At 39.5% G+C, this 24441-nt stretch overlaps 1 protein-coding gene across 2 annotated transcripts in view; it reads right to left on the reverse strand.

The window, feature by feature from the left end:
- LOC122813471 (serine/threonine-protein kinase TNNI3K) overlaps window positions 1-24441 on the reverse strand; it is a 2121983-nt gene that overhangs the window by 62494 nt on the left and 2035048 nt on the right. For both annotated transcript variants that reach the window (XM_044085806.1, XM_044085805.1), the window contains one exon: window positions 11245-11324. In XM_044085806.1, coding sequence (XP_043941741.1) covers window positions 11245-11324 — 80 coding nt within the window. The remainder of the gene's footprint in view (window positions 1-11244; window positions 11325-24441) is intronic.

Genomic DNA, 24441 nt, shown 5'->3' on the forward strand with positions numbered 1-24441 from the left:
GAGGATCAGCCATTTATAAGCTACTTCTGTCCATAAGGGACATGGGTGCCAGGCCCAGTGTAAATTTCCTATTCTCTATCCATTGGTCTACATTGTGCTTAAATGGGTAATAGATGCACTCAGCTTCACATGGATGGGAATCCTGTTCCAAAGGAGGGTCAGTCTCTGGGACACATATATGTCTCTCCAGCATGTTCTGTTTACGTCACAGGCAAAATTCAGGTCCTTAGACATTGTATTTCTGGTATTCTTTGACTTACAAATATGTAGGAGATTCATAAGTGTGGGGTTTGTGGACGCCTTGTAAGCCAAGCATAGATCACTCCTCAGCAATCTATAGGTGACTGAGTAGAAGGAAAGGGCTTTTAGACACTCTTCATAAGGCAGGTTTGTTATGCTTGTATTCTTTTTGTAAGGAACCTTTGAAGTCACTCTAGTTGCTGCATATGCCTGGTCGGGTACATACCAAAGGGAGCATCGTACTCTATGACTTGTCTGATAAGAGCAGAGTGCAGTGTGATAATGACTTCTTTGGACCTAGATGCCATGCCCTTACTTATAAGTTGTGCAGCATAAAAGGACTTCTTCACCACTGTGGCCACATGGCGGTCAAAGGTAAGGCTACAGTCTACATGTGTACCCAGATCCCTGACCACTGGATCGACTCTTAGGGGTGTATTACCAGCATGGTAATTAACCAGAATGGTTAATTTCCCAATGGGTATAATTATGCATTTCTTAGCATTGAGTTTAAGACCATAGCTTTGGCACCATTTGCTAGTCAGAGAGACATTGTCTTGAAGAATGCTAGTGTCTGCAGATAAGTTGATGATAACCCCCAGCCTGCAATCACCTGCAAACTTAGTCAGCCATAAGCCTTCAGTATTTGCTTCCATTTCAGATAAATAGATGCCAAAAAGGAGTGGGCCCAGTGCCGAGACTTGAGGGACTCTAATAGTAACTGTTCCCTTGGTGAAGGTGGCCTCATCTATTTTGACCTCCTAGGTCCTATCAGTGAGCCAGTTGGCTATCCCGTGGGTGATAAAAGGGTTTATACCTAAATTAGTGGGCTTGTCTATACTGCCTAAGTGGGGTATTGTATCAAAAGCCTTGGCTAGGTTAAGTTAAGCTATGTGCACAGTCTTATCTTCATCCAATGCTTTGGTGACCCTCTCAAAAAAGTCCACTAGATTTAATAGGCATGACCTTCCTTTAACAAAGCCGAAATGTGATGGGTCCAGCATTTACAGGTTACCTATGTCCTTATTTATCATGTGCATGATAATTCTTTCCATGTTTTATATACGAGGCTGTTAAGACTTATGGGCCTGTGAATGGACCTTCTTTGTGCAGATAAATGACTGTAGCCATCTTCCATTCCTTGGCCACAAAATCTGACTGAAGGATACAGTTAAAAAGTAATTCAAGTGGACCAGAAAGAGATCATTTTTCATGTTATTAATTAAACAGGCTGGGATGTTATTGGAGTCCATTGATGCAGTGTTTTTGGCCTTGGAAAGTGCATCATTGACCTGTTCTCTAGTAATGGTTTGAGGGATTGTGTTATGTGATATTTCCTTTGGACTATCAGGGGGAGTGTGGGGGGGGGGGGAATTTGAGCTGAATCTGTCAGCCAAGAGGTTGGCAATGGCCTCCAATTCAATGTGGGTGGTGCCATTTACAATAAGTTATGCACATTGTTGTGTATTTACTCTGACATTACAGACATAGCTGTAGAAAGTTTTGTGGTTGTCCTTTGCCCGAGAAGCTATTTTTTCTTCAAATTTAGCCTTTGAAGTATTAATTAACTCTATTAGCTGCCTGTTTAGATTGGGCTTTTAGCATGTATGGCTTTGTTTCTCCTATGCTTGGCCAAGATTTTTTTTCTTTTGTTGTGTAACCAATTGACACTGTGATTCCACCAGGGTGGCTTTTCTTTTGAGTTTGTCTTATTCTTAATAAGAGTGGGCACAGCTCCCTCTATACAGCTATCAATATCGCTGTACAGAGAATTTGTAAATAGCTCAGTGTATTCTATGGAGTTTACTGGGTTTGGGAGTGCTTGTAATTTAGCCAAGGTGTTGCTTAGTAGAGAGAGGTTAGCCTTGGAATAGTTCCTATAGGTTTTTGGCTTTGCTGGATCCCAGGATTTAATTTTTATTTCAAGTAATACTGCCTTATGGTCAGATCTGATGAGCAAAGATATTACATTGGGTGAGGAACATTGGCCCCTATGGTCATGAGTACAAGGTCATGGATGTTTGTACCCCTTGTAGGAAAATGGTCTGATTGTTCCAGGATGTTGGTACTAACAAAGTTTAGGAATTGCTAGGCTTGTGCATTAGACATGGTGTAGGATTCCCACTCTATAGAGGGCTAGTTGAGATCCCCCATGAATATTGTATTGGGTTGAACAGTGAGGGACTCTAGTACATTGATATAGATAGTATGGGTTTCCTGGGACATGGAGGGGGACCTATAGTTTGCAAGGATATGGTATGACACCCTGTTTATGGTGAGTTGCATATGTATGAGATCCAGTGGGTCATACCCATTAACTGGTCTGGATGTGAGATTAGTCTTAATATACACTGACACTCCTCCACCTTTAGTTCCCTCCTGTGCAGTAGCTGGTCTAAAGGTGTGAAAGCCATTATAACCTTGCATTGCTGAGGTACTCTCAGTGACTTTAAACTATGTCTCCATTACTGCGTAGATGTCTACACTCTCCAGGGAGAAGAAAGTTTGCAGGGAGTGGAGTTCCTTGTTAAAACTTCTAGCATTGAACAGTACCACCTTCAGATATTCTTTCGTAGGTTCAGTTAAGTTGGTAGGTTTATCAGTCTGGCATTGCCTAAAAAAGGCACTATAAGGGTGGAAAATGTCTATGCCAATATTTGAAAGTCTAGTGGGGATAAGTGCAGATCATCCAGGCAAAGCAGCGTGGTCTGTCAATCATGTCCTCCAAGCCCATCAAACATTGCACCCTCCTGGACTGACACCAGAAGCTAAGCCAATTCTTAAAATCTATAATTTTCTGTTGGTAGCATGGCATCATACTTGGATAAGGTAGTATGCTGCTCAGTGCTAGGCTCATATTCAGTAAGCTTGACCATGCCTCACTTCATATAGTCAAGGGAGGTACATCTCAGGTCATTAACACCCACATGGACTATGACAGAGTCATGCTGGCACCTGGGGTTCAATGACCTGAGTGGCTGTGTGACTTGATTGATCCTAGCCCTGGAAAGGCAGCTAACCATGACTCTCTCCTTACTCAGTCTGGTGAGGGAGACATTGGTGTGCCAATCACCAGGAAACTTGGCTGTGTGATGGTTTGCCTTAAGGGCTTATCAGTGGAGGTACTGGATGCAGTGTTACTATATGTAGCTGTGGGCGGTGTTTTAATGGACTGTTTAAGGGTACATAATGGCTGAGGACTCTTTCTTTGATTGTGCTGTGCAGGAGGTCTTAGTGTTTTAGGAAGGTTACTTATAAGTCTGTAAGTCCCTCAGCTTTTTTTATCATCAGTTGCTATTTACTCATCTGTTTCATGGTTAGACTGGGATAAATTAGTGTAATATGTTGAATGTCTGTTCTTAGGTTAGGTTTGAGACTGACCTTTGGAATAGGGATATAAAAGGCCAGTATATACAAAAAAAAAAAAAAATATATATATATATATATATATATATATATATATATATATATATATAGATATATATATATATATATATATATATATATATATATATATATATATATATATATATATATATATATATATCTAAAATACAAAGTAATATATATATATTATACAAAGGCGCCCAGCCACTGGGGGATTCAAAAGCCAGTGTATTTCTTCATGCCGGTCTGAAGCCAGGATAAATAGGGAGGGTTACGTCAGGAAGGGCATCCGGTGTAAAAATTTTTGCCAATAAAATATGTGGACAACAATACAGATTTCCATACCAGATCAGTCGAGGCCTGGCTTAACAATGACCACCTCCAATACTGTTAGCCAACAGGATACTGGTGGAAATTGGGCTGCTGTTAGTTGAAGGAAAAGGAGAAGAGGAGGAAGAAATGACAGGAGACAGAAGGAGAGGAAGAACGTTAGGAGTGTGGAAGTGAGGGTAGGAACTTTAAATGTTGGTAGTATGACTGGTAAAGGGAGAGAGCTAGCAGATATGATGGACTGAAGGAAGGCTGACATATTATGCGTGCAAGAGACCAGACAGAAGGGGAGTAAGGCCAGGTGTATCTGAGGTGGGTTCAAATTGTTCTACCATGGTGTGGATGGGAGGAGAAATGGGGTAGTAGTTTTCCTGAAGGAACAGTATGTCAAGAGTGTTCTGGAGGTGAAAAGAGTGTCAGCATGATGTTTATGAAGCTAGAAATTGATGGTGTGATGATGAATATTGTTAGTGCATACGCTCCGCAAGTTGGGTGTGCGATGGATGAGAAAGAAACATTTTGGAGAGAAATGGATGAAGTGGTGTAGAGTGTACACAAAGGTGAGAGAGTGGTGATTGGAGCAAATTTCAATGGGCATGCTGGTGAAGAGAACAGAGGGGATGAAGGGGTGATGGGTAGGTATGGTGTTAAGGAGAGGAATGTAGAAGGTCAGATGGTAGTGCATTTTGTGAAAAGGTTGGACAAGGTTGTGGTGAGTACATATTTTAAGAAGAGGGAGGAGCACAGTGTGCTGTACAAGAGTGCAGGAAGATGCACACAGGTGGAATATATCCTATGCAGGAGGGACAGTCTGAATGAGACTGGAGATTGCAAAGTGGTGACGGGAAAGCATAGTTAGACAGCATAGGAGGGTGGTCTGTAGGATTACGTTTGCAAAAAAAAAAAGAAGAGGAGGAGATTGAGGGCAGTGCCAAGTATGAAATGGTGGAAGTTGAAAAAGGATAACTGTAAGACAGAGTTCAGGGAAGAGTTAAGACAGGCACTGGGTGGCAGTGAAGAGTTACCAGATAGCTGGACAGCCACAGCAGAGGGAGTAAGGAAGACAGCTAGAAAAACAAGCAATCACAGTGGTATCCCCGATGGGGGAAGGGATGTGAATTTAACATGTATGCCAATAACACTTTGTTTTACAGCACAATAAACCACTCCCTTGCCTGATAAAAAGTATATATATATATATATATATATATATATATATATATATATATATATATATATATATATATATATAAATATATATATATATATATATATATATATATATATATACATATATATATATATATATATATATATATACATATATATATATATATATATAGTTAGAAAACTTTTGAGGAAACTATTACTCTGTTATTTTAGTTTTACCTGGATCGCTTGTCTGTGTACGTAATAAAGGATTTTAAGTGGAAACAGACTGCCTACCCTGCTTGGATTACTTTTGAATAATTAATAATTCTGTACAATATTTCAAATTATATAGTTTATATTTTTTATTATTTTTTTTTACTTAGGACGAGTTTAAGTTCGCTACTTCTACTACCATTATCTGATCTGATTAATATACAGTAATTAACTAGACATATATAGATTGAAAATCTTCCACGCAGAGAAGTTTCTTACACTGTTTTGTTGAAGACATCTAGAAAGGTGCTCGGTGTGATATCTGGACAGAGGTAGGAGGACAAGAAGACCTGGTGGTGGAATGAGGAAGTACAGGAGAGTATACAGGGGAAGAGGTTGATGAAGAAGAAGTGGGATTGTCAGAGAGACGGAAAAAGTGGACAGGAGTATAAGGAAATGAGGTGTATGCTGAAGAGAGAGGTGGTGAAGGCTAAGGACAAGGCATATGGCTTATGGTATGAAAGGCTGGACACTAAGGAGGGAGAAAATGACTTTTACCAATTGGCTAGACAGAGGGACCAAGCTGGGAAAGATGTGTAGCAGGGTAGGGTGATGAAGAATAACAAGGGAAATATACTCACAAATGAAGAGAGTGTGTTGAGCAGATGGAAAGAGTACTTTGAAGGGCTGATGAATGAAGAGAATGAGAGAGAGAGAATGTTGGATGATGTGGGGATAGTGAATCAGGAAGTGCAACGGATTGCAAGGAGGAAGTAAGGACAGCTATGACTAGGATGAAGACTGGAAAGGCTGTTGGTCCAGATGGCATACCCGTGGAAGCATGGAGGTGTTTAGGAGAGATGTCAGATGAGATTTAAACCAGATTGTTTAATGAAATCTTGGAAAGTGAGAGGATGACTGAGGAGTGGAGAAGTGTATCTGTACCGATTTTTAAGAATAAGTGTGATGTGCAGAGCTGTAGTAACTACAGAGCAATAAAACTGATCAGCCACAGCATGACATTATGGGAAAGAGTAGTGGAATCTAGGTTAAGAAGGGAGGTGATGATTGTGAGCAGCAGTAGGGTTTCATACCAGGAAAGAGCACTACCGGTGCAATGTTTGCTCTGAGAGTGTTCATGGAGAAGTATAGAGAAGCCCAGAAGGAGTTGCATTGTGTCTTTTTGGATGTAATGAAAGGATATGACGGGTGCCTAGAGAGGATTTGTGGTATTGTATGAGGAAGTTAGGAGTGGCAGAGAAGTATGTAAGAGTGGCACATGATATGTATGATGGCAGTGTGACAGTGGTGAGGTCTGTGGTAGGAGTGATGGATGCATTCAAGGTAGTGGTGGGATTACATCAAGGATCAGGTCTGTGCCCTTTCTTATTTGCAATGGTGATGGACAGGTTGACAGACAAGATCAGACAGGAATCCGTGGACTATGATGTTTGTGGATGACATTGTGATTTGTAGTGAGAGTAATGAACAGGTTGAGGAGACCCTGGAGAGGTTGAGATCTGCTCTAGAGAGGACAGGAATGAAGGTCAGCAGGACTAAGATAGACTATATGTGTGTGAATGAGGGGGAGGACAGAGGAATGGTGAGGATACAGGGAGTAGAGGTGGCGAAGGTGGATGAGTTTAAATACTTGGGATCAACATTTCAGAGTAATGGTGAGTGTGGAAGAGAGGTGAAGAAGAGAGTGCAGGCAAGGTGGAGTGGGTAGAGAAGAGTGTTAGAAGTGATTTGTGACAGACAGGTACCAGTAAGAGTGAAAGGGAACATCTACAACATGGTAGTGAGACCAGCTATGTGTTATGGGTTGGAAACAGTGGCAGTGACGAAAAGACAGGAGTCAGAGCTGGAGGTGACAGAGTTAAAGATGTTAAGATTTGCATTGGGGTGTGACAAGGATGGACAGGATTAGAAATGAGTACATTACAGGGTCAGCACAGGTTGGACAGTTTAGAGGCAAAGCCAGAGAAACAAGAGTGCATTGGTTTGGACATGTGCTGAAGAATGCTGGGTATATTGGGAGAAAGATGCTAAGGATGGAGCTGCCAGGTAAGAGGAAGAGAGGAAGACCTAAGATAAGGTTTATGGATGTGGTGAGAGAGGACATGCAAGTGGTTGGTGTGACCGAGTAAGATGCAGAGAACAGGAAGAAATGTAAGCAGATGATCCTCTGTGGTGACCCCTAACGGGAGCAGCTGAAAGAAAAAGAAGAAGAAGATATATTATAAAATGTGAATGTCATAGCTAACTTGGGAGTGTAATGGGAAGAGATAAATGATGTTATATACAGAGTGACTGAGAATACACAACATATACATGCATTATACACAGAGTAGTTTTATGTTGGTGCATCTCTGAATAGGCTGGAGGTTAGTGGAAAGAAAGTGTCATTCCTGATAAGTTTAAATAGATGAGATGCAAAGTAGAAAGTCAGCACATTGTTTCACAGGTAGCCAATTAGCTTATGCAATGGTTTTGCAGTAGTGTTCATTTCTATTTTTGTTTATTTATTTAGCTCATTATCACATTGATAAATAATGGAGTAATCCTATTAGCTGATAGAGGTGTACAGAAAATGTCAAACCTGCTTCATTTTCATGAGTCTGACATAGTTTTGACTTTAAATACAACTCAAATGGTGAAGCTGAGCTCACCATAGTGCAAAGCTAAGAGTAGGATGTAGAAGTTAGGAGTGGAAAGTTAAATGTCCTTTAACTATTTGCAGTTAATTGTAATTATTTCTTTCCTTGTTCAACTCCAGAAGGCAGCAGTTACATGTAGAAGCATGCCTAAGCTGGAATATTTATAGTTTAAAACTATGTTCTTATAAGTACTGTATTCTACTGTAAAGAATGCCCTGTTTATTAGAAGAAATGCACACTGATTTTAAAAAGGGATGCAGAAGCAGCAGGTTCATGTTTTCATATGCATGCTAAGGAAATATAACTCTTATCTATGTTTTAGGTATTTTTTCTATTTATCTCAAGAAAGTAGAACTCATATGGGAACAAAACCATTTTAAAAAGAAAGGATGTTTTGCAGAGCAGTAGAACTGGTTTAATACGTAGGCTACTGTTATTATCAGAAAAAACAGCACAGTGAATTCCATATACATATTCTGAGACTTTAGAACAAAAACAATTATTATACTAAATTGGAAAACGGAACTTATAAAACATGCAGAAACTTACCAGTTTTGTGTAATATTTCACTGTAAATTTTCCTTTTTGTTTCCAGCATATTTTGATATATTCTGGTGTGAATTAATACAATGTCATTTATTTTAAGTATATGATATTTTAATCATCTGTATTCTAAAGACCTTCTGTACAGAGATAGTAATTTAACAACTGCATTTTATATATAGAGTTAGTAATTGAGTTGTTTCTTGTGAGACCTATTGCTAGTCAATGCGTATCCACTTTGACTGCTATAGCAATTTGCTGCCATGATGGTCAGTAAAGAAATCAGATAACATAATGGAAAAGAAGGCATAGCACAAGTTTCTTCAATGTTTAATTACTTTTTGGAGCAGGCTATTGCTTACACAATCTTTCAAAGATAAACAAAGATGCCTTTGTAAAGATAGTTTATCATCTAGGTTGCCTGAAAAGCATTCCAGCTACAAATAGTTTAACAGCCGACAAGGCTTGTCATGTATACTTAAAGGAATATTTGAATCTGTTTATGTTTACCTTATCAGTCAAGACAGAAACAGAAGTATTGATTCAAACAATTGTACTGATTAATATCAACTTTCTTTGTACAGGAACAGAAATGTTTCTTTTGGTCCTTAATTCTTGAATTCTTATTAAAAAATAAATAAATATATAGATACATATATATATATATATATATATATATATATATATGTGTGTATGTGTATATATATATATATATATATATATACATATATATATATATATATATATATATATATATATATATATAGGCGCGAAGGACAGAGTCTTGTATCTGACACTGTTGTAAAGCCAGTAAACATTCTGAAAGAGCAGAAGGAATGTTACTGTACTCCAACTGATTCTTGCACATAGACTTGTAGCTACTTAAAAGGCTATTGATTCATGATAATCTTTAGAAGTTTACCCAAACATTCCCATGAAGTTTTAGCCATTATATTTTAAGTAAGAATAAGCCATTTATATATTGCCCTTATCAATGGGGGACAAGGGTGCTTAAACTACAGAAGACTTTGCAGTTATCAATCCATTTGTCTAGATCATATTTGAATACTGTAACAAAGTACTTTTTTATGCTGAGAGGGATTCCATAGAAGTGGTATTCACTGTGACACATATCTATTTCTACAATATCTTCTATTCATGATGCAAAGAGATTTCGATTTCTTGAGTGAGTGTTTATGTCTTCATAATGTGCTGTAGGGTATTGCACTTGTTTATAGTGCCTCATTACTTTTTTTGAATCACTGAGCATGATTAAAGACAAACTGTGTGTGTGTGTGTGTGTGTGTGTGTGTGTGTGTGTGTGTGTGTGTGTGTGTTTGTGTATCTATATATATATATCTGTATCTATATCTATATCTATCTATATGAAATTATAACAGTTTAACTAAGACACTTTTCATCTAATCACAAATTATCAAAAATTTATTTAATATACATTTAATCAAAAGGCCACTTACTTTAACCATGTTATGTCAAAAACTATATATACAGCAAATACTTCTACAAAACATTTTTTTCAGGGGGACTTGTGCCCCCATACCCCGTATAATTAAATATTCTAACCCTGCAGTCACACAACCAAGGAGAAAGGAGAAAACTGCTCACACAATGAATTATTACAGTCACGCAAACACAGACTTTTGGAGACAGAGATCAGTAGAGTAGTTATGGTAGGGTGAGAAGGACAACTGCCCTGGGTGCAAAGTATTTGGGGGGCTTGATCAGCTGATTTCTCTTTAATGCAATATTGGCTTTTAAAAACTGATACTGCATTTGAAGTCAAACCCGAGTGCTGCAGCACTTCATGTGTGGAATAAACTGTAGCAACTGCTTGCTACAATGTAGCAAGCAGTTTGCTACAGTTTAAAATTAAAAAAAAGTTCTTGTTTTAACTAAAACCTGAGCACTTTAGCATTCTGTGTGGGCAGGGTATAAACTATAGCCACTGTTTGCTACATATGTAACAATCAGTTTGCTACATTTTAAAAAGAAGACATTTTTTGTTAAAGTAAAACATCAGTGCCTTAGCTCTCCATGTAGGCAGGTTATAAACTGTAGCAACTCTTTGCTGCATTTATAGCAAGCAGCTTGCTACAGTTTAAAAATATTTTTTTTTTAAATAAAATATGTTGGAGTGTTGGGGCAGGGCACAGAATGATACCTGAATGTCTGGGGGTTGGGGGGTATCATGCAACTGGCCACCTGGTTGATTTGACAGTAGAAATGTCAGTTTTTTTTTTTTGGCTCTTAACTCGAACAGCTGAGGGAGTGGAGTACTAGTTCATAGTACTGTCTGAGGGTGCTGGTTTAACCAGCTATGCTAATGACAGAGATACAACATGACAGTGGGCATCTGTAAGGCACAAGTACTGATCAATACTAATATGCATTGTAATTTATATGATCAAAGTCCTCACCAGCAGTCATTTTCTATAGCTTAACACACTTTTCTATTAAATGTGATTCAGTCATTTGTGTTTTAGATGTAATGTGTTTTAGATAATTGCAACGATTTTTTGTAGATCTATAATATACACACAGGCACGCACACACACACACACACACACACACACACACACACACACACACACACACACACACACACACACACACACACACACACACACACACACATACACACACACACAATATTACCAACAAAAAGGGTGCATGCAACAGTTTTTAAAATGTCTCTTACCATTCTTGTCGATTGGTGGATATTGCAGATTTTTTCTTAGGTCATCCAGTGACAGGCCCTGGGATGGACGTCGTCCAGTGCTATAAAAACATTATAGCATGTGAAATCACATATAGGGACTGAGTGGGCATTGAAAATGTAATACAACTGGTAGCACAACAGTTAAATAACTTGAAGTACACTTAAGAAAATGAAGCCTGTTTTTAAACCAGCAATATATTCTTTTAAAGTAATTATGACAAATATGTATTTCTTTGGAACTCACATAAATGATTTGCTCTGTAATTATGTGTTGCTGCCCTATCGTACAGACTGCCACAGTAATACAATTTTCCTTTTTCATGCTCACTGCCATTCTACTGCTTCCTTATTCATTTTCTCTTATGTTCAGCATCAGGTTTGCACATGCTGAATTGGGTCCCATCCTCAAAATGACTGCCAGTTATTCTCCAGCAGGTGTGATCTCCTGTCTGATAAGTTAATGATTGTTCTTTTCCTGCAGCTCTTGGCTTATGTTTACTTTGGCACAGATAAGAAATTCATCTTTATATTAAGACTAAGTTCTACTTTTTATCATGAGAAAATGTTATATATTTAGTGACAAATATTCCTCACTTTGGGGTCACAAACATACACAAAGTGGATTTAGGTCAGACGCCTATGACCTTCTTCAGTCTCTTTTCTTGCTTTATCCAGATATTTCATTCTCATTAAGCCCTACACAATTTGTGCATGATAGTTTGATTAGCTGTGGTACTCATCGAATATGCAAGCTTCTAAGTAAGCCCACAAGTTCAACAGCATCCTCTTTGTGGCCAGCCCAGCACAAGTGTCATGAAGAGGTGCATGGATATTCTAGCACACAAATATAAATATTCTGTTGGATGCACCCAAACCCTGTTAAGTGAGCATATGCAGACAGCATAAAAGAAGGCAGGGGCAACTTTAAGGGAAGAATTAAGAGGCAAGGGAAGGTAACTGGGAAATTGTACTCAGACGTAATGGGATTAGTGCACAAGCAAGAAGCAGGGGAAGCTAAATGGATATAATCAGAGTAGTGCAATAAACAAGAACTATGGATAAGCTAAATGGAGAAAGTATACTTAGATAATAAATAGGATTTGAACACAAACAGCATTTTTTCATATATTATTTTTATGAATATAAACAAGTAATCTTGTTCACTTTAGTGTCCCATGTACATAACTAAAACTGGAAATGCTGACGAATGATGTGAGAGGGTGCAAAGCTACAGTGTATCCAAGGGAAGTACATGTGATAAATGTTATAAGCTGCTGAGCTAACAGCAAGGACAGAAGATACATTAGGGGAAATCTGCATATACTCCGGTTATTGGATATCAAATCTGTACCTAGAAAGTTATTTAATGCACCTGACAGCATGCTGTATTTTCCACTTAATCATATATAAAGAAGAATAAATGAGCCCAACGACTGTTGTGTCATGCACCTCAAAAAGCTACATTTCTTTACCATTTGTTGTTACTTGTAAATGATAGAAAGGGTATTGTACATTTATAGGTTCATAGGTTCATAGGTTCATACTAGGCTATCTGCCCTGGGGCAATTATAAGCCTAGCCCGATTCTGTATGGCTTACGCCACCCTTTGATTTGAGTATACTGTGCCCTTTTTAAGGTTTAGTTTACTGTGCCTCTGTCTAATAGTAACACGGGAGTAATCCCTGGGACAAACCTACGATCCCCCATCCACTTATCGAGATTCTTCTTGAAGAGATTCAGTGAGGTGCTCTGCCTCACATGAACTGGAATTCTATTCCAGAGCGAAGGGAGCCTCTGGGTTATGAACCTGTCCCTCCAGCAAGTTCTATTTATTACCGTGCTGAGGTTCAAGTCTCTCAAGCGTGTGGCTCTAAGGGATTTAGATTTACTGAGGTGGAGCATGTCCATTAATTCTGGATTTGACATAGCTTTGTACGTCAGGCATAGATCGCCTCGAAGTAGGCGGTATGCAACTGAGTAGAGCTGGAGTTTTTTTAACTGAGCAGCATATGGCATCTGTTTGAGACCCTTGATCCTCTTGGTGAGATACTTTTGGGGTCTTTCTAATTGCTGCAGGTGTCGGGTAAGGTACATCCCAAAAGGGGCATTGTATTCTATGATGGGCCTGATGAGGGATGAATAAAGGGGTACGATTACCTCTCTTGATCTAGATGTGAAACTCTTCGTGATGAGGTGGGCTATGTAGAAGGTCTTTCTAACCACTTTGGCAATGTGGTTTTCAAAGGAGAGATTGCTATCAACTTGGGTCCCCAGGTCCCTAATAACTTTCTCTGTACTTAATGGGTTTCCGCCTATGTGGTAATTTGTGGGCACATTGTTTTTGCCAAAGGGTATGACTATACATTTTTTGGCATTTAGCTTTAAACCATGGTGCTGGCACCAGTTATCTTTCTCTATGAGACCTTTTTGAAGGATGTTTGTGTCAGCTGGAGAGTTGATTATGGCGCCCAGTTTGCAGTCGTCTGCGAACTTGGTGAGCCATAGTCCTCCCACGTTTGCCTGTACCTCGGAAAAGTATATACCGAACAAGAGTGGTCCCAGGACAGAACCCTGTGAGACACCACTTGTGACTGGTTTCGAGTCTGACATGGCTCCAGCAACTCTCACTCTGTGGGTTCTGTCTTTGAGCCAGTTTGCGACCCATCTTGTGACATAGGGGTTTATATTTAAGCTGGATAGCTTATCTATGAAGCCCGAGTGGGGTATTGTATCAAATGCCTTTGCAAGGTCCAGATAGGCTGTGTGGACTACCTTCCCTTCATCTATGGCTTTGGTGACTGTTTCAAAGAAGTCAACCAGGTTCAAAAGGCAGGATCTGCCCTTGACAAAGCCGAACTGGGTAGGATCTAATGTCTGTAGGTCCCCAATGTCTTTGTTTATGAGCTCCATGATGATCCTCTCCATAGCCTTGCAGACTAAGCTAGTCAGGCTTATGGGGTGATAGTTTCCAGGGTCCGTAGAGGTTCCACCTTTGTGGAGTGAGACCACTGTTGCTGTACACCATTCTGTGGGCACATATCCTGTAGTGAGGCTGAGATTGTATAGCTGTTTTATTTGAGGAATTAGTTCCTCTTGTAGTTCATGTAGGACGCAACCTGGGACGCTATCTGGTCCCATGGAAGCAGTGTTTTTTGATTTGGAGAGGACAGCCTTCACCTGAGCATCTGAGATGTTTGGGAGGCAGCCCTCTGCCGGGATAGATACTTGCTCTTTTGGGGGGAGGGGGTGGAGAAGTTTGCACTGAACCTGTCTGCCAGGGTATTGGCGATGTCTGTGGGTTCAGTGTATTTTTTGTTGTTTAGAATCAACTCAGAACAAGTTTGGGAGTTGCATCCCAGGTTTCTAACATAACTGAAAAAAGCCTTATGATTGTCTTTGGTGTCCTGTGCAATTTTTCTCTCAAAGCTGGCCTTGGAGGATTTTATGAGGGATCATAATTTTTTGCTAGTACTGATCAGAGATGCCTTCCCTATTAAGGATTTTGCTCTATCATGTAGTAGCTTCCTCCTTCTGTTGTATAGTTTATTTATGGCAGGGGTCCACCAGACTGGACGCCTGCCTTTGGATGATTGGGTCTTGGTTTTGTTTGGGATAGCATGATCCATGCATTCCTGGAGATGTCCGTAGAATGCATTTATATAGGATTCTGCAGTTTGGGCTGTAGTTTCCACTGGCCCTGGGGCCTTGAAGGATTCCACTTCAGTTTTGAGAAGTGAGAAGTTCGCTTTTGAGAAGTTTTTCACTGTGGTTTTCTGGGCTGGGGGTGGGGTCGGGATGTGGACATCCAGTGAAATTAATTTATGGTCTGATCTTACCAATGAGGGATATACTTCTGGTGTGGAGCATAGAGTCCCCATGTTGGTAAAGATCAGGTCTATTATGTTGTCCCCTCTTGTGGGATTGTTGACTAGTTGTTCCATAGCATTTGAGTTTATAATTTCAAGGAATCTTTGGGCTAAGGTGCTGGGGCTTGAGTAGTGCTTACAGTCAATGTTTGGGTAGTTGAAGTCGCCCAATATAATGGTGTTCGGAGAGATCTTCATGTTCTCCAATGTTTTCAGGAAAGCCGAATGGGATTCCTGACTTTGAGAGGGTGGTCTGTAGGATGCTATAAACTGAAAAGCAGTCTTGCCCACTGTTAGTTGCACATGGATGGTCTCCGATACTTCGTGCAATGCCACTAACCTGGAGGTGTGGATATCCTTGATAAATATGGAAACTCCCCCTCCTTTTGTGGTTTGGTCTGGGTTTTGGGGCCGAAAAGCATGATATGAGGTATAGCCTGGTAGTGCTGGGGTGCTCTCTGGAGCCTTGAACCAGATTTCTGTCACTGCACAGATATCGATGTTCTCCATACTGAGGAGAGCTTCGAGTGCATGCATCTTGAGGTTAAGACTTCTGGCGTTTAGCAGCATTACCCTTAGTTTCTTGTTCTTTGTGCTGTCTATGGGGGTGGGTTTGACTTTTGAGCCTTGCCTAAAAAAAGGCACTATGGGGGTGCAAGAGCCTTTGCCAATATCCGAAAGCCCAGTGGTGACAGGTGCAAGCCGTCCCTAGCGAAGCAACGTGGCTTGTCGAGCATGTCATCCCAGGCTGACAGACACTGGATCCCCTTTGAATGACACCAACATTTTAGCCAATTGTTAAAATCGATCATTTTGTCTTTGTACTGTGGCATCATTCTAGGTGAGGGTAAGATGCTGCTCAAGGTCAGGGTCATACCAGCCTGGGCTACATGATCAGAGAGCTCCTCTATGTCTCTTTTCATGTAGTTTAGGGAGGTACGTCTCAGGTCATTCACACCAGCATGTACAATGACTGAGTCATATTTGTATTTGCTTTGGAGTGACCTGAGTGCTTGCGTTATGTGTCGGATCCTAGCACCCGACAGGCAGCTCACTGTGACCTTCTCTTTATTCAGCCTGGTGAGCGGGACGTCAGTGTGTCTGACACTAGAGTCACCTATAACAAGAGTATCAGGTGTGTTATTCAGCCTTAAGGGCTGTGGCTGCTTGGCACACTGACTTTGTGGGTTATGTGTTGTGTGTGTTTTGTTTTGAGGTAGCGTTTGCTTGGATGTCTGCTTTGGAGGTCTCTGTTGCTTAGGTAGATTTTTATTTAGAGCCTCCAAGTATGTTTTTGTGTATTTATGTGTTTGGTTGGCTGATGTGGTGGGACTATGTGATACTGGAATTGTGTTGTGTGAGGTTACCTTCTCCTCCTGACTGGTTACACCAGTTTTGAGATGAGAGAGCTCAGCCTCCAGTTTGGCTAAATAGTTGCATCTCTCACATATATTTGAACTTGTTTGGAGGAGGAGAGGGCTGTCCGTGTACATGAGACAGTTGTAACATTGCCTCAAAATTCCCTGATTCACCAGCTGGACTGGAGAGGAAACCATTGACTGACCTTTGGACATGCTAGAGTAATAGGGAAACTGAATTTAAGATGGACCAATAGAGGACAGGGCAATCGTAGAGAGTATAAGAGTAAGTAGTGCTTATGGTTTAATAGTGCTAACTTGTAGGATTACTTAATTGGACCAGTGAAGGGCCTTAGAATGAGAATATGGTGTTTAAATTGAGAGATAGAGCAGTTCTAAGGGAAAAAGTGAAGAGCAGACTTTGTGGAGCCAGGAATAGTTTAAACCCAATTAGGCGGCGCTGCCCGCTGTTGCTCTAGGCACAAAAACGTGCAAAACCACGCAAAAGAGGGTTTTAAGAGAGGAAGATGAAGGAGTTTTGCAATTGACCCAGAATGGCCAATAAAACTACAGTTTCAAGTCAGTAACCACTCTCACAGGGGCAGGCAGGCTGCTCAATGTTTTTCACTGCCACTGATCAACAGAGAGACTTTCCTTTAGCCCAAGCAAAAAATGGCCTCACAGAAACTTACAAACAGTTCAAGAACAGCAAGCCTGTAACTGAACTTTTTTAAATCTCAGAAAAGTGGGGAAAAAAGCAAGATTATTTTTGTTTTTTTTGTTTTTTCAGAGATAGCAGAGGTTAACAAGTATCAACAAGTTATAACAGTGCAGTAAATGACCCGACACAAGAGTGCTAGGCCAAAGACAGATAAAATGCAAGTTTTGAGAAAAAACAATTTTAAAAATAAGTGCAAACAGGAAATTCAGTAAACAGCTCTAGGTTGTGCTCTAAATACAGTTACTAATGCAGAAATCAAATTTAACAAGCCAGAAAATGCTCAAAATAGGCGGCTATGCAGAAAAACTTAGCAAATAAACAGAGGAAAAATACTTAAAGTCTCAAAAGTGGCTCCTTTCTTCTCTCAGCATTTTCTCCTCTTGGTGGGTGCTTCACCAACAGCCAACAAGCCTGAAAAGATGTCAAAACCACGAGACAACCAGGTTTTAAGAGAGGAAGATGAAGGAGTTTTGGAATTGACCCAGAATGGCCAATAAAACTACAGTTTCAAGTCAGTAACCACTCCCACAAGGGCAGGCAGGCTGCTCAATGTTTTTCACTGCCACTGATCAACAGAGAGACTTTCCTTTAGCCCAAGCAAAAAATGGCCTCACAGAAACTTACAAACAGTTCAAGAACAGCAAGCCTGTAACTGAACTTTTTTAAATCTCAGAAAAGTGGGAAAAAAGCAAGTTTTTTTTGTTTTTTCAGAGATAGCAGAGGTTAACAAGTATCAACAAGTTATAACAGTGCAGTAAATGACCCCACACAAGAGTGCTAGGCCAAAGACAGATAAAATGCAAGTTTTGAGAAAAAAACGATTTTAAAAATAAGTGCAAACAGGAAATTCAGTAAACAGCTCTAGTTGTGCTCTAAATACAGTTACTAATGCAGAAATCAAATTTAACAAGCCAAAAAATGCTCAAAATAGTTGGCTATGCAGAAGGAAAAATACTTAAAGTCTCAAAAGTAGCTCCTTTCTTCTCTCAGCATTTTCTCCTCTTGATGGGTGCTTCACCAACAGCCAACACGCCTGAAAAGATGCCAAAACCATGAGGCAACCAGGTTTTAAGAGAGGAAGATGAAGGAGTTTTGGAATTGACCCAGAATGGCCAATAAAACTACAGTTTCAAGTCAGTAACCACTCCCACAGGGGCAGGCAGGCTGCTCAATGTTTTTCACTGCCACTGATCAACAGAGAGACTTTCCTTTAGCCCAAGCAAAAAATGGCCTCACAGAAACTTACAAACAGTTCAAGAACAGCAAGCCTGTAACTGAACTTTTTTAAATCTCAGAAAAGCATGTATTAGCCAAGCATGTGTTGTATACTAATGAAAATGACAAACATTAGCATATATACAGTCATAAAAAACTTAAATGTACACTTCTCACTATATGCGTTTTCTGGCATACTCAGTAATACTTCTGTAACTCACATTATTGAGAATGCCTCGCTACACTTGTGTGGCAAGTGTGTGGAAGTACTCTGCCTTTGCAATATATACTTTGGGAGTGATCAAAGGTAAAAGAAATTACCTATGACAATGCAGAAATATTGAAAAAAAAATCACAGACACCTGTGCATCATTCCAGTAATATTATTAAGTGATGAAAAAAAGCAATTTATAAGCAACCTGCATGTTGTGAATGGTAGAAAGTTAGTGGCTATTCATGCACAAAGCCAGATCCAGCACTTAGTGACCTAGGCACCGCCTAAGTCTCAGTGGCTGGGGGGAGGGGCACAGACCAAGTGGTCTTCCACATTAACATTTAGTTAATAAATATAAAAAAAGAAAGAAAAAAAAAGCACTTTTTAACACCACTGTGGTGGCGTCTTTTCCTTTAAGGAGGACCATGAGTACATAGCACATATATCAACATAGATATAAACACATTCCACACTTGTGGGCGGAATTTTAACTAGACATTCCATTGAAAGATAAAATGTGTGTGTGTGTGTGTATGTGACTTTTTTACACAGTATAAGAGAGAGAGAAATGTCACTCACTGCTGGATTCAAACCACTTACCAATCTAGTTACTCAGTGTTGACAGCCCACACCTCAGGACAAGTTGTATTATAATGTGACTGAGTGCAGTTTTTAAAGCATTATCTAATCAGTGTGTTGCCAAAACTGAGTTTTGCCTGGGGATGCTAGAAATTAATAGGGGAGCCATCTGCCTGTGTAAATATGTCTCCAAGATGGAAGTATACATAATAGTTGTTGTAATGGAGCCAGTTGTACATGACAGTGCAGATGTATACACACACTCATACTATTTAAGCATTGTAGGATTTAAACCACCCACCTATCTAGTTACACAGTCTAGAGAATATGTTAGCAACTGCACATGCCACAATGCAGGTCTGACCTATATAATGAGAGAGAGAGAGAGAGAGAACACTTTTGAAAGGGTGACCTCATCAGTGTGTTGCAGAACAGGTATTTTTGGTAAAAGTGAGATAAAGTGATGGGGGAGTCCTGCCCCAGTTTAAATGTTTGTGCTGAGTGGAAACGCACATAACTCATGATGAAGCCATACACACCGATACTAGAGTCACGCAGGCATACACACACACACACACACACACACACACACACACACACACACACACACACACACACACATACACACACACAAAATCAGCATGGTTGGATTCAAACCACCTACTCAATATAGAAAGGACAGTATCAACCACACTTGCAACAAGAGAAGTCTGATTTTTATAGTGAGAGAGTGCACTTTTGAAAGGATGACCTCATCAGTGTGTTGTTGAGGAGATGTTTGTGTTAAAAGTGGGACAAAGTGAAGGCGTAGATCTTTTCCAGTTTAACTGTTTCACTTGAGTGGAAGTGGGCATAGCTCATCTGTTGATAAAGCCATATGTAGCCGACACTAGAGCCACACATATACACAAGTTCAGCATTGTTGGATTTGAGCCATCTATCTTTTCAGGTAACACAGTCTAAAGAGCAGAAGTATGAACTGCACATGCCACAGGAGAAGTCTGACTTTTATAGCGAGATAATGTATTTTTGAAAGGATGACATCACTGTGTTGCAGAGGAGATGTTTGTTTTAAAAGTGGGATAACGTGATTGGGGAGCCCTTTCCCAGTTTAAATGTTTCTCTGGAGTGGAAGTGTGTACATCAGATGCATGGCTCATTGTTGTCCTAACTAGCAGTAAATATTAATGAAACTTGGACAGTGCTATATTTGAACACCTACCTATCTATTCACATAATCTAGAGAATACAGTTTTAACTGGAAGTGCCACAGGAAAAGTCTAACTTTAAATGTGTGAAAATGGACATTTGTAAGGAATGTCACATTAATGTGCTGCAGAAAAGCTATTGTGCATCACAGTTTTGGGTGAAAAGGCATGTGTCTTGACAGGAAGAAGTAACAACAATGTGTTGATCACAAATAATTACATAATGGTCAGGTAAGTTATTTATCTTGTTATTCATGTACATTGTGTTAGTGTGAGTTACAAGTACCTGTGTCACAGTATTGTGTTTTGATGGCAACCAAACTTGTGAAACAGCAGACTGGCAACCAAGCATTCATGAGTGTTCAGCTCAGGATGATTCTATACAAACATTAGTCATTTTTGGTGCCATTTTCAATTGTATATGCTCATGTTTGAACACTGTGCAGTCTAAATAAAAACAGACAAGTCAAAAATATGACACTGCACTTTTTCAGTATAGGTCTATATTATATTATTGAAATCTTCATTCATTGACAGCTTATTCATCTACCCCTATCCATCGAAACTAACTTCAGTGAACATTGAAATTGTTTACAGGGCAAGTAACCAATTGGCCAACACCACAACTTTGCCCTTTTCCCCACAGTAATGCGATTTCAGAGTTGGTATATATGGTTGGGGAGGGTTTAATTTAGCATGATGTGTGTTTAAGTGGGGTAGCAGCCAATTGGTTACTTACCCTGTAAAAACTTTAGATGTTTGCTAAAGTTAGTCTTGATAGACAGGTGTCAATGAATAAACCATCGATGAAAGATTTCGATGATCTAATATAGACCCATTTAGTACCACTCGTGAATTATGTGTGAAAAGGTTCCACACTTCTACGTTATAGAATGTTGCTTTCAGTAAACATCACACAAAATCTACATATATTGAGCACAACAGTCCAATAACACATACAGAACTTATACAATTCACTCACATTAATTTTTTTATATCTCTGCCTGAAGTGCACCAATGGCAAGCTCATTTGCACAACTGATGGCAAAGAATCAGTCCAGGTGATGTTGAACTTAGGACAGGAGTTAGCAGTAGACTATGGTGCTCCATGCCAAGCTTTGCACAAATAAAAAGTATAGGTATACATAGGTGACAAAATGCAGGACAGAAATGTGGTATTGTGATGACGCACCACTGCCAACCAGTAAGCAAGGAGCCTCAATCCTCACCATTGGCAACAGTGGGGAACATTCACTGGGAGGATGACAGGTATGCACACAGCATTTCCAGATGCAGCTCTCTGCATCAAGTGCAATTTCCCTTAAGAGCACACAGAGACTGCAGTCAGTCCAGGGCTGGTTTCTTCCTCTTTCTCCAGATCATCAGTAAGCCTCTCCATGGGCACAGCTATAGACTTGAGATCTCAGTTGAGTGACCAAGCCCAGACCACCAACAAATACACTGTCCAACCAGTGCTTCATCTCCCTGCCCAGGTAGCTGACACACACACACTCCTTGAGGTTTGTTTTACACATGCACAAACCTGGGAAAGCTTGGTACAGGTCTACCAGCTATGCCCCCTTCTACCCAGACTATAAGGTAGTTATTACTGCCATCAGAACCCCTTATCAGCCACTTTAAGGCCCTTAACAAAGGGTGTCCAATATTACTATTGACTATTAATATTAACCCAAATGGTAGTTAGATCAAGAGAAAGGCTATTAGGAGTGGCTCACACAGTGTCACCAAATAAATATGCAAGTACTACCAAAACTTAAATATCTCTACACATACCAGCCACAATGAAATGTTTAAATGTATTTAATAATGAATAAAAAAGACCAAGACAATACTGAATATATATTCACAGTTACATCAGAGTTCAAAACCACAGGAAATATTTAAAACAGCATTACAGGAAAGTCTTCAATAAATAAAGAAAATATCTAAACTTAGCTTTACTATATTCCTGACTGAATCTAAGAGAATTACTATACCCTAAAAACTTACTTCATTAGAGCAAGGCAGATGTGGTGAATGGATCTTCTAGTTGTTGTCAGGTCCAAGACAGAATACAGAATGACCTGTCTATCTAACAGACTTCTTAAATTAATATCTAAAATATTACTGCTGGGATAGCTTGCAGAATGACATCATTTCTTGTCATCTGACTTCTTGTCCCCATGCCAAAACAACCATTGATGGCAACTGGTAGCATTTAGCATCTACCTGTAAAAATATACAGACAAAGGCTTCTCCTCACATCTCTGCTAGATGCTGGAAGTCATAAAACAATTGCATTCCTTCATGCTTTTAAGACTAGTAATTATTCCTTCCTAAAGACAATACAGACAGTTTCCTAGTACAGACATTGTGTCTCTGAAAACTGAAAGATACCATCTTTTATGGTCTAGCCATAAAGTAATTTAATTTCAGTTATTTTTCTGAAGTTAACCTCCTGTATTCCAGTTTCCACTGTTAGATTATATGCATTTAAACAGTTAGAACAGTGCATGTACATTTCTGCTGTTTTGCAGTAGAGCACTCTGTGGCTACATTTCAAACAACACTCTGCAAATACCCTTTTCAACACATACATCTGTACAAGCAGTTTGATGATATACATTTCTAAAACATTTGTAACATAAGCATCTTGTATAAACCATTTCAATATTCAGCAATGACATATAATTATTTACAAAATTCCAGCTAGCTGGGCTGGCGGTATCTCCTTTCATCAAATATAACTTAAGGTTTTATGTGTCATGATTACTCATTTCTCATGACACTTATATTACACAAATTGTAATGGGTGATACTGGTGTATAGCTACATAGACCTCAGATGTGATGACTGTCCATGTATTTGAGACATGCTGCAGCTGTTGTTATGCAGTTGTACATGTTTGTAAGACATTATTGATTTATAAAGTCAATACATCTAAAATAGACATATCAGAGCCATAATTAGTACACTTAAGAACATTGATCCTATTACCTTATGTGCGTATAGCAGCAGTATTGTCCAAATTTGCCTACTTTGTCCAAAGACATGATTGAACCTAATGTTCTGCAGTAATTTCTTGGCAGATATGAGCATGTTGTCAATGATTATGAAAAAGCATGAGAGACCAAACTTGTGAATGCTGTTGGAAAACTAGACAATGGAAACACTGTGAAGCAAGAAATTTGTGGCAGCATGCTTCATAACATTATTTACAATTGGTACATCCCATATGACGTACATTGAACTCTGCAGCCTGTTGAAGAGATGATAATGGTTTTCCTCATACTGTTATCAGTCTGTCTTTTTGTAGCTGAGCACGGTAGTGCAGAGGTCACCAGACTTATGCAGCTGAAGTCAAAAGCTCACAAGATTATGCCATAAGATGTCTGCTGCCATGTGTCATAAGTTACAGGTGCAGCTTGGAGCCACGCATTACACAAATGTTGAGGACAGAAAATGTTGTTACAGAAGAGGTGGGAAGAGGGAGACATTTGGAGACAGGGATACAGACATTCTAAGAGATTTGTTTAAGGGATATTTCTGCACATCTTCGTGGTGTGTTACGCTTAGGGTTGTCATCAAGATTTTTCTGTCAGGCTCTGAACACACAAAGGCAAAAGATAATGGGTAACAAAAAGCTTGGGACAATTTTTAAATACTCCCCTTATAACCTTACAATTTTGCTAGGATAATGGATTTTTAGACCTTTATAAAGTCTGAATATCAAATGTATGGGATTACTTAATGATGTCAGCCCTCAATGATTTGCCAGTCATGTATGTTGTGATGAATACACCACATATTAAGATAGAAAGAGGTGGACATCCTTTGAAAACTGGTACATTTTAGAGGTATTGCTGCATACAATGAAGTATTTCTGTTACAGATCAGTAAGGGGTAAGAGATTGAAAACATGGTGAGAACATAAGGAGGATAGTGGTGGGTTCATAACATATTTAGCACACAGTTACACAAATAATATTAATATGGAATAAACATTTCATAATTG

Source organism: Protopterus annectens, chromosome 10.part0, assembly GCF_019279795.1.
Source record: "Protopterus annectens isolate FY-2018-M chromosome 10.part0, PAN1.0, whole genome shotgun sequence".
Lineage (NCBI taxonomy): Eukaryota > Metazoa > Chordata > Ceratodontiformes > Protopteridae > Protopterus > Protopterus annectens.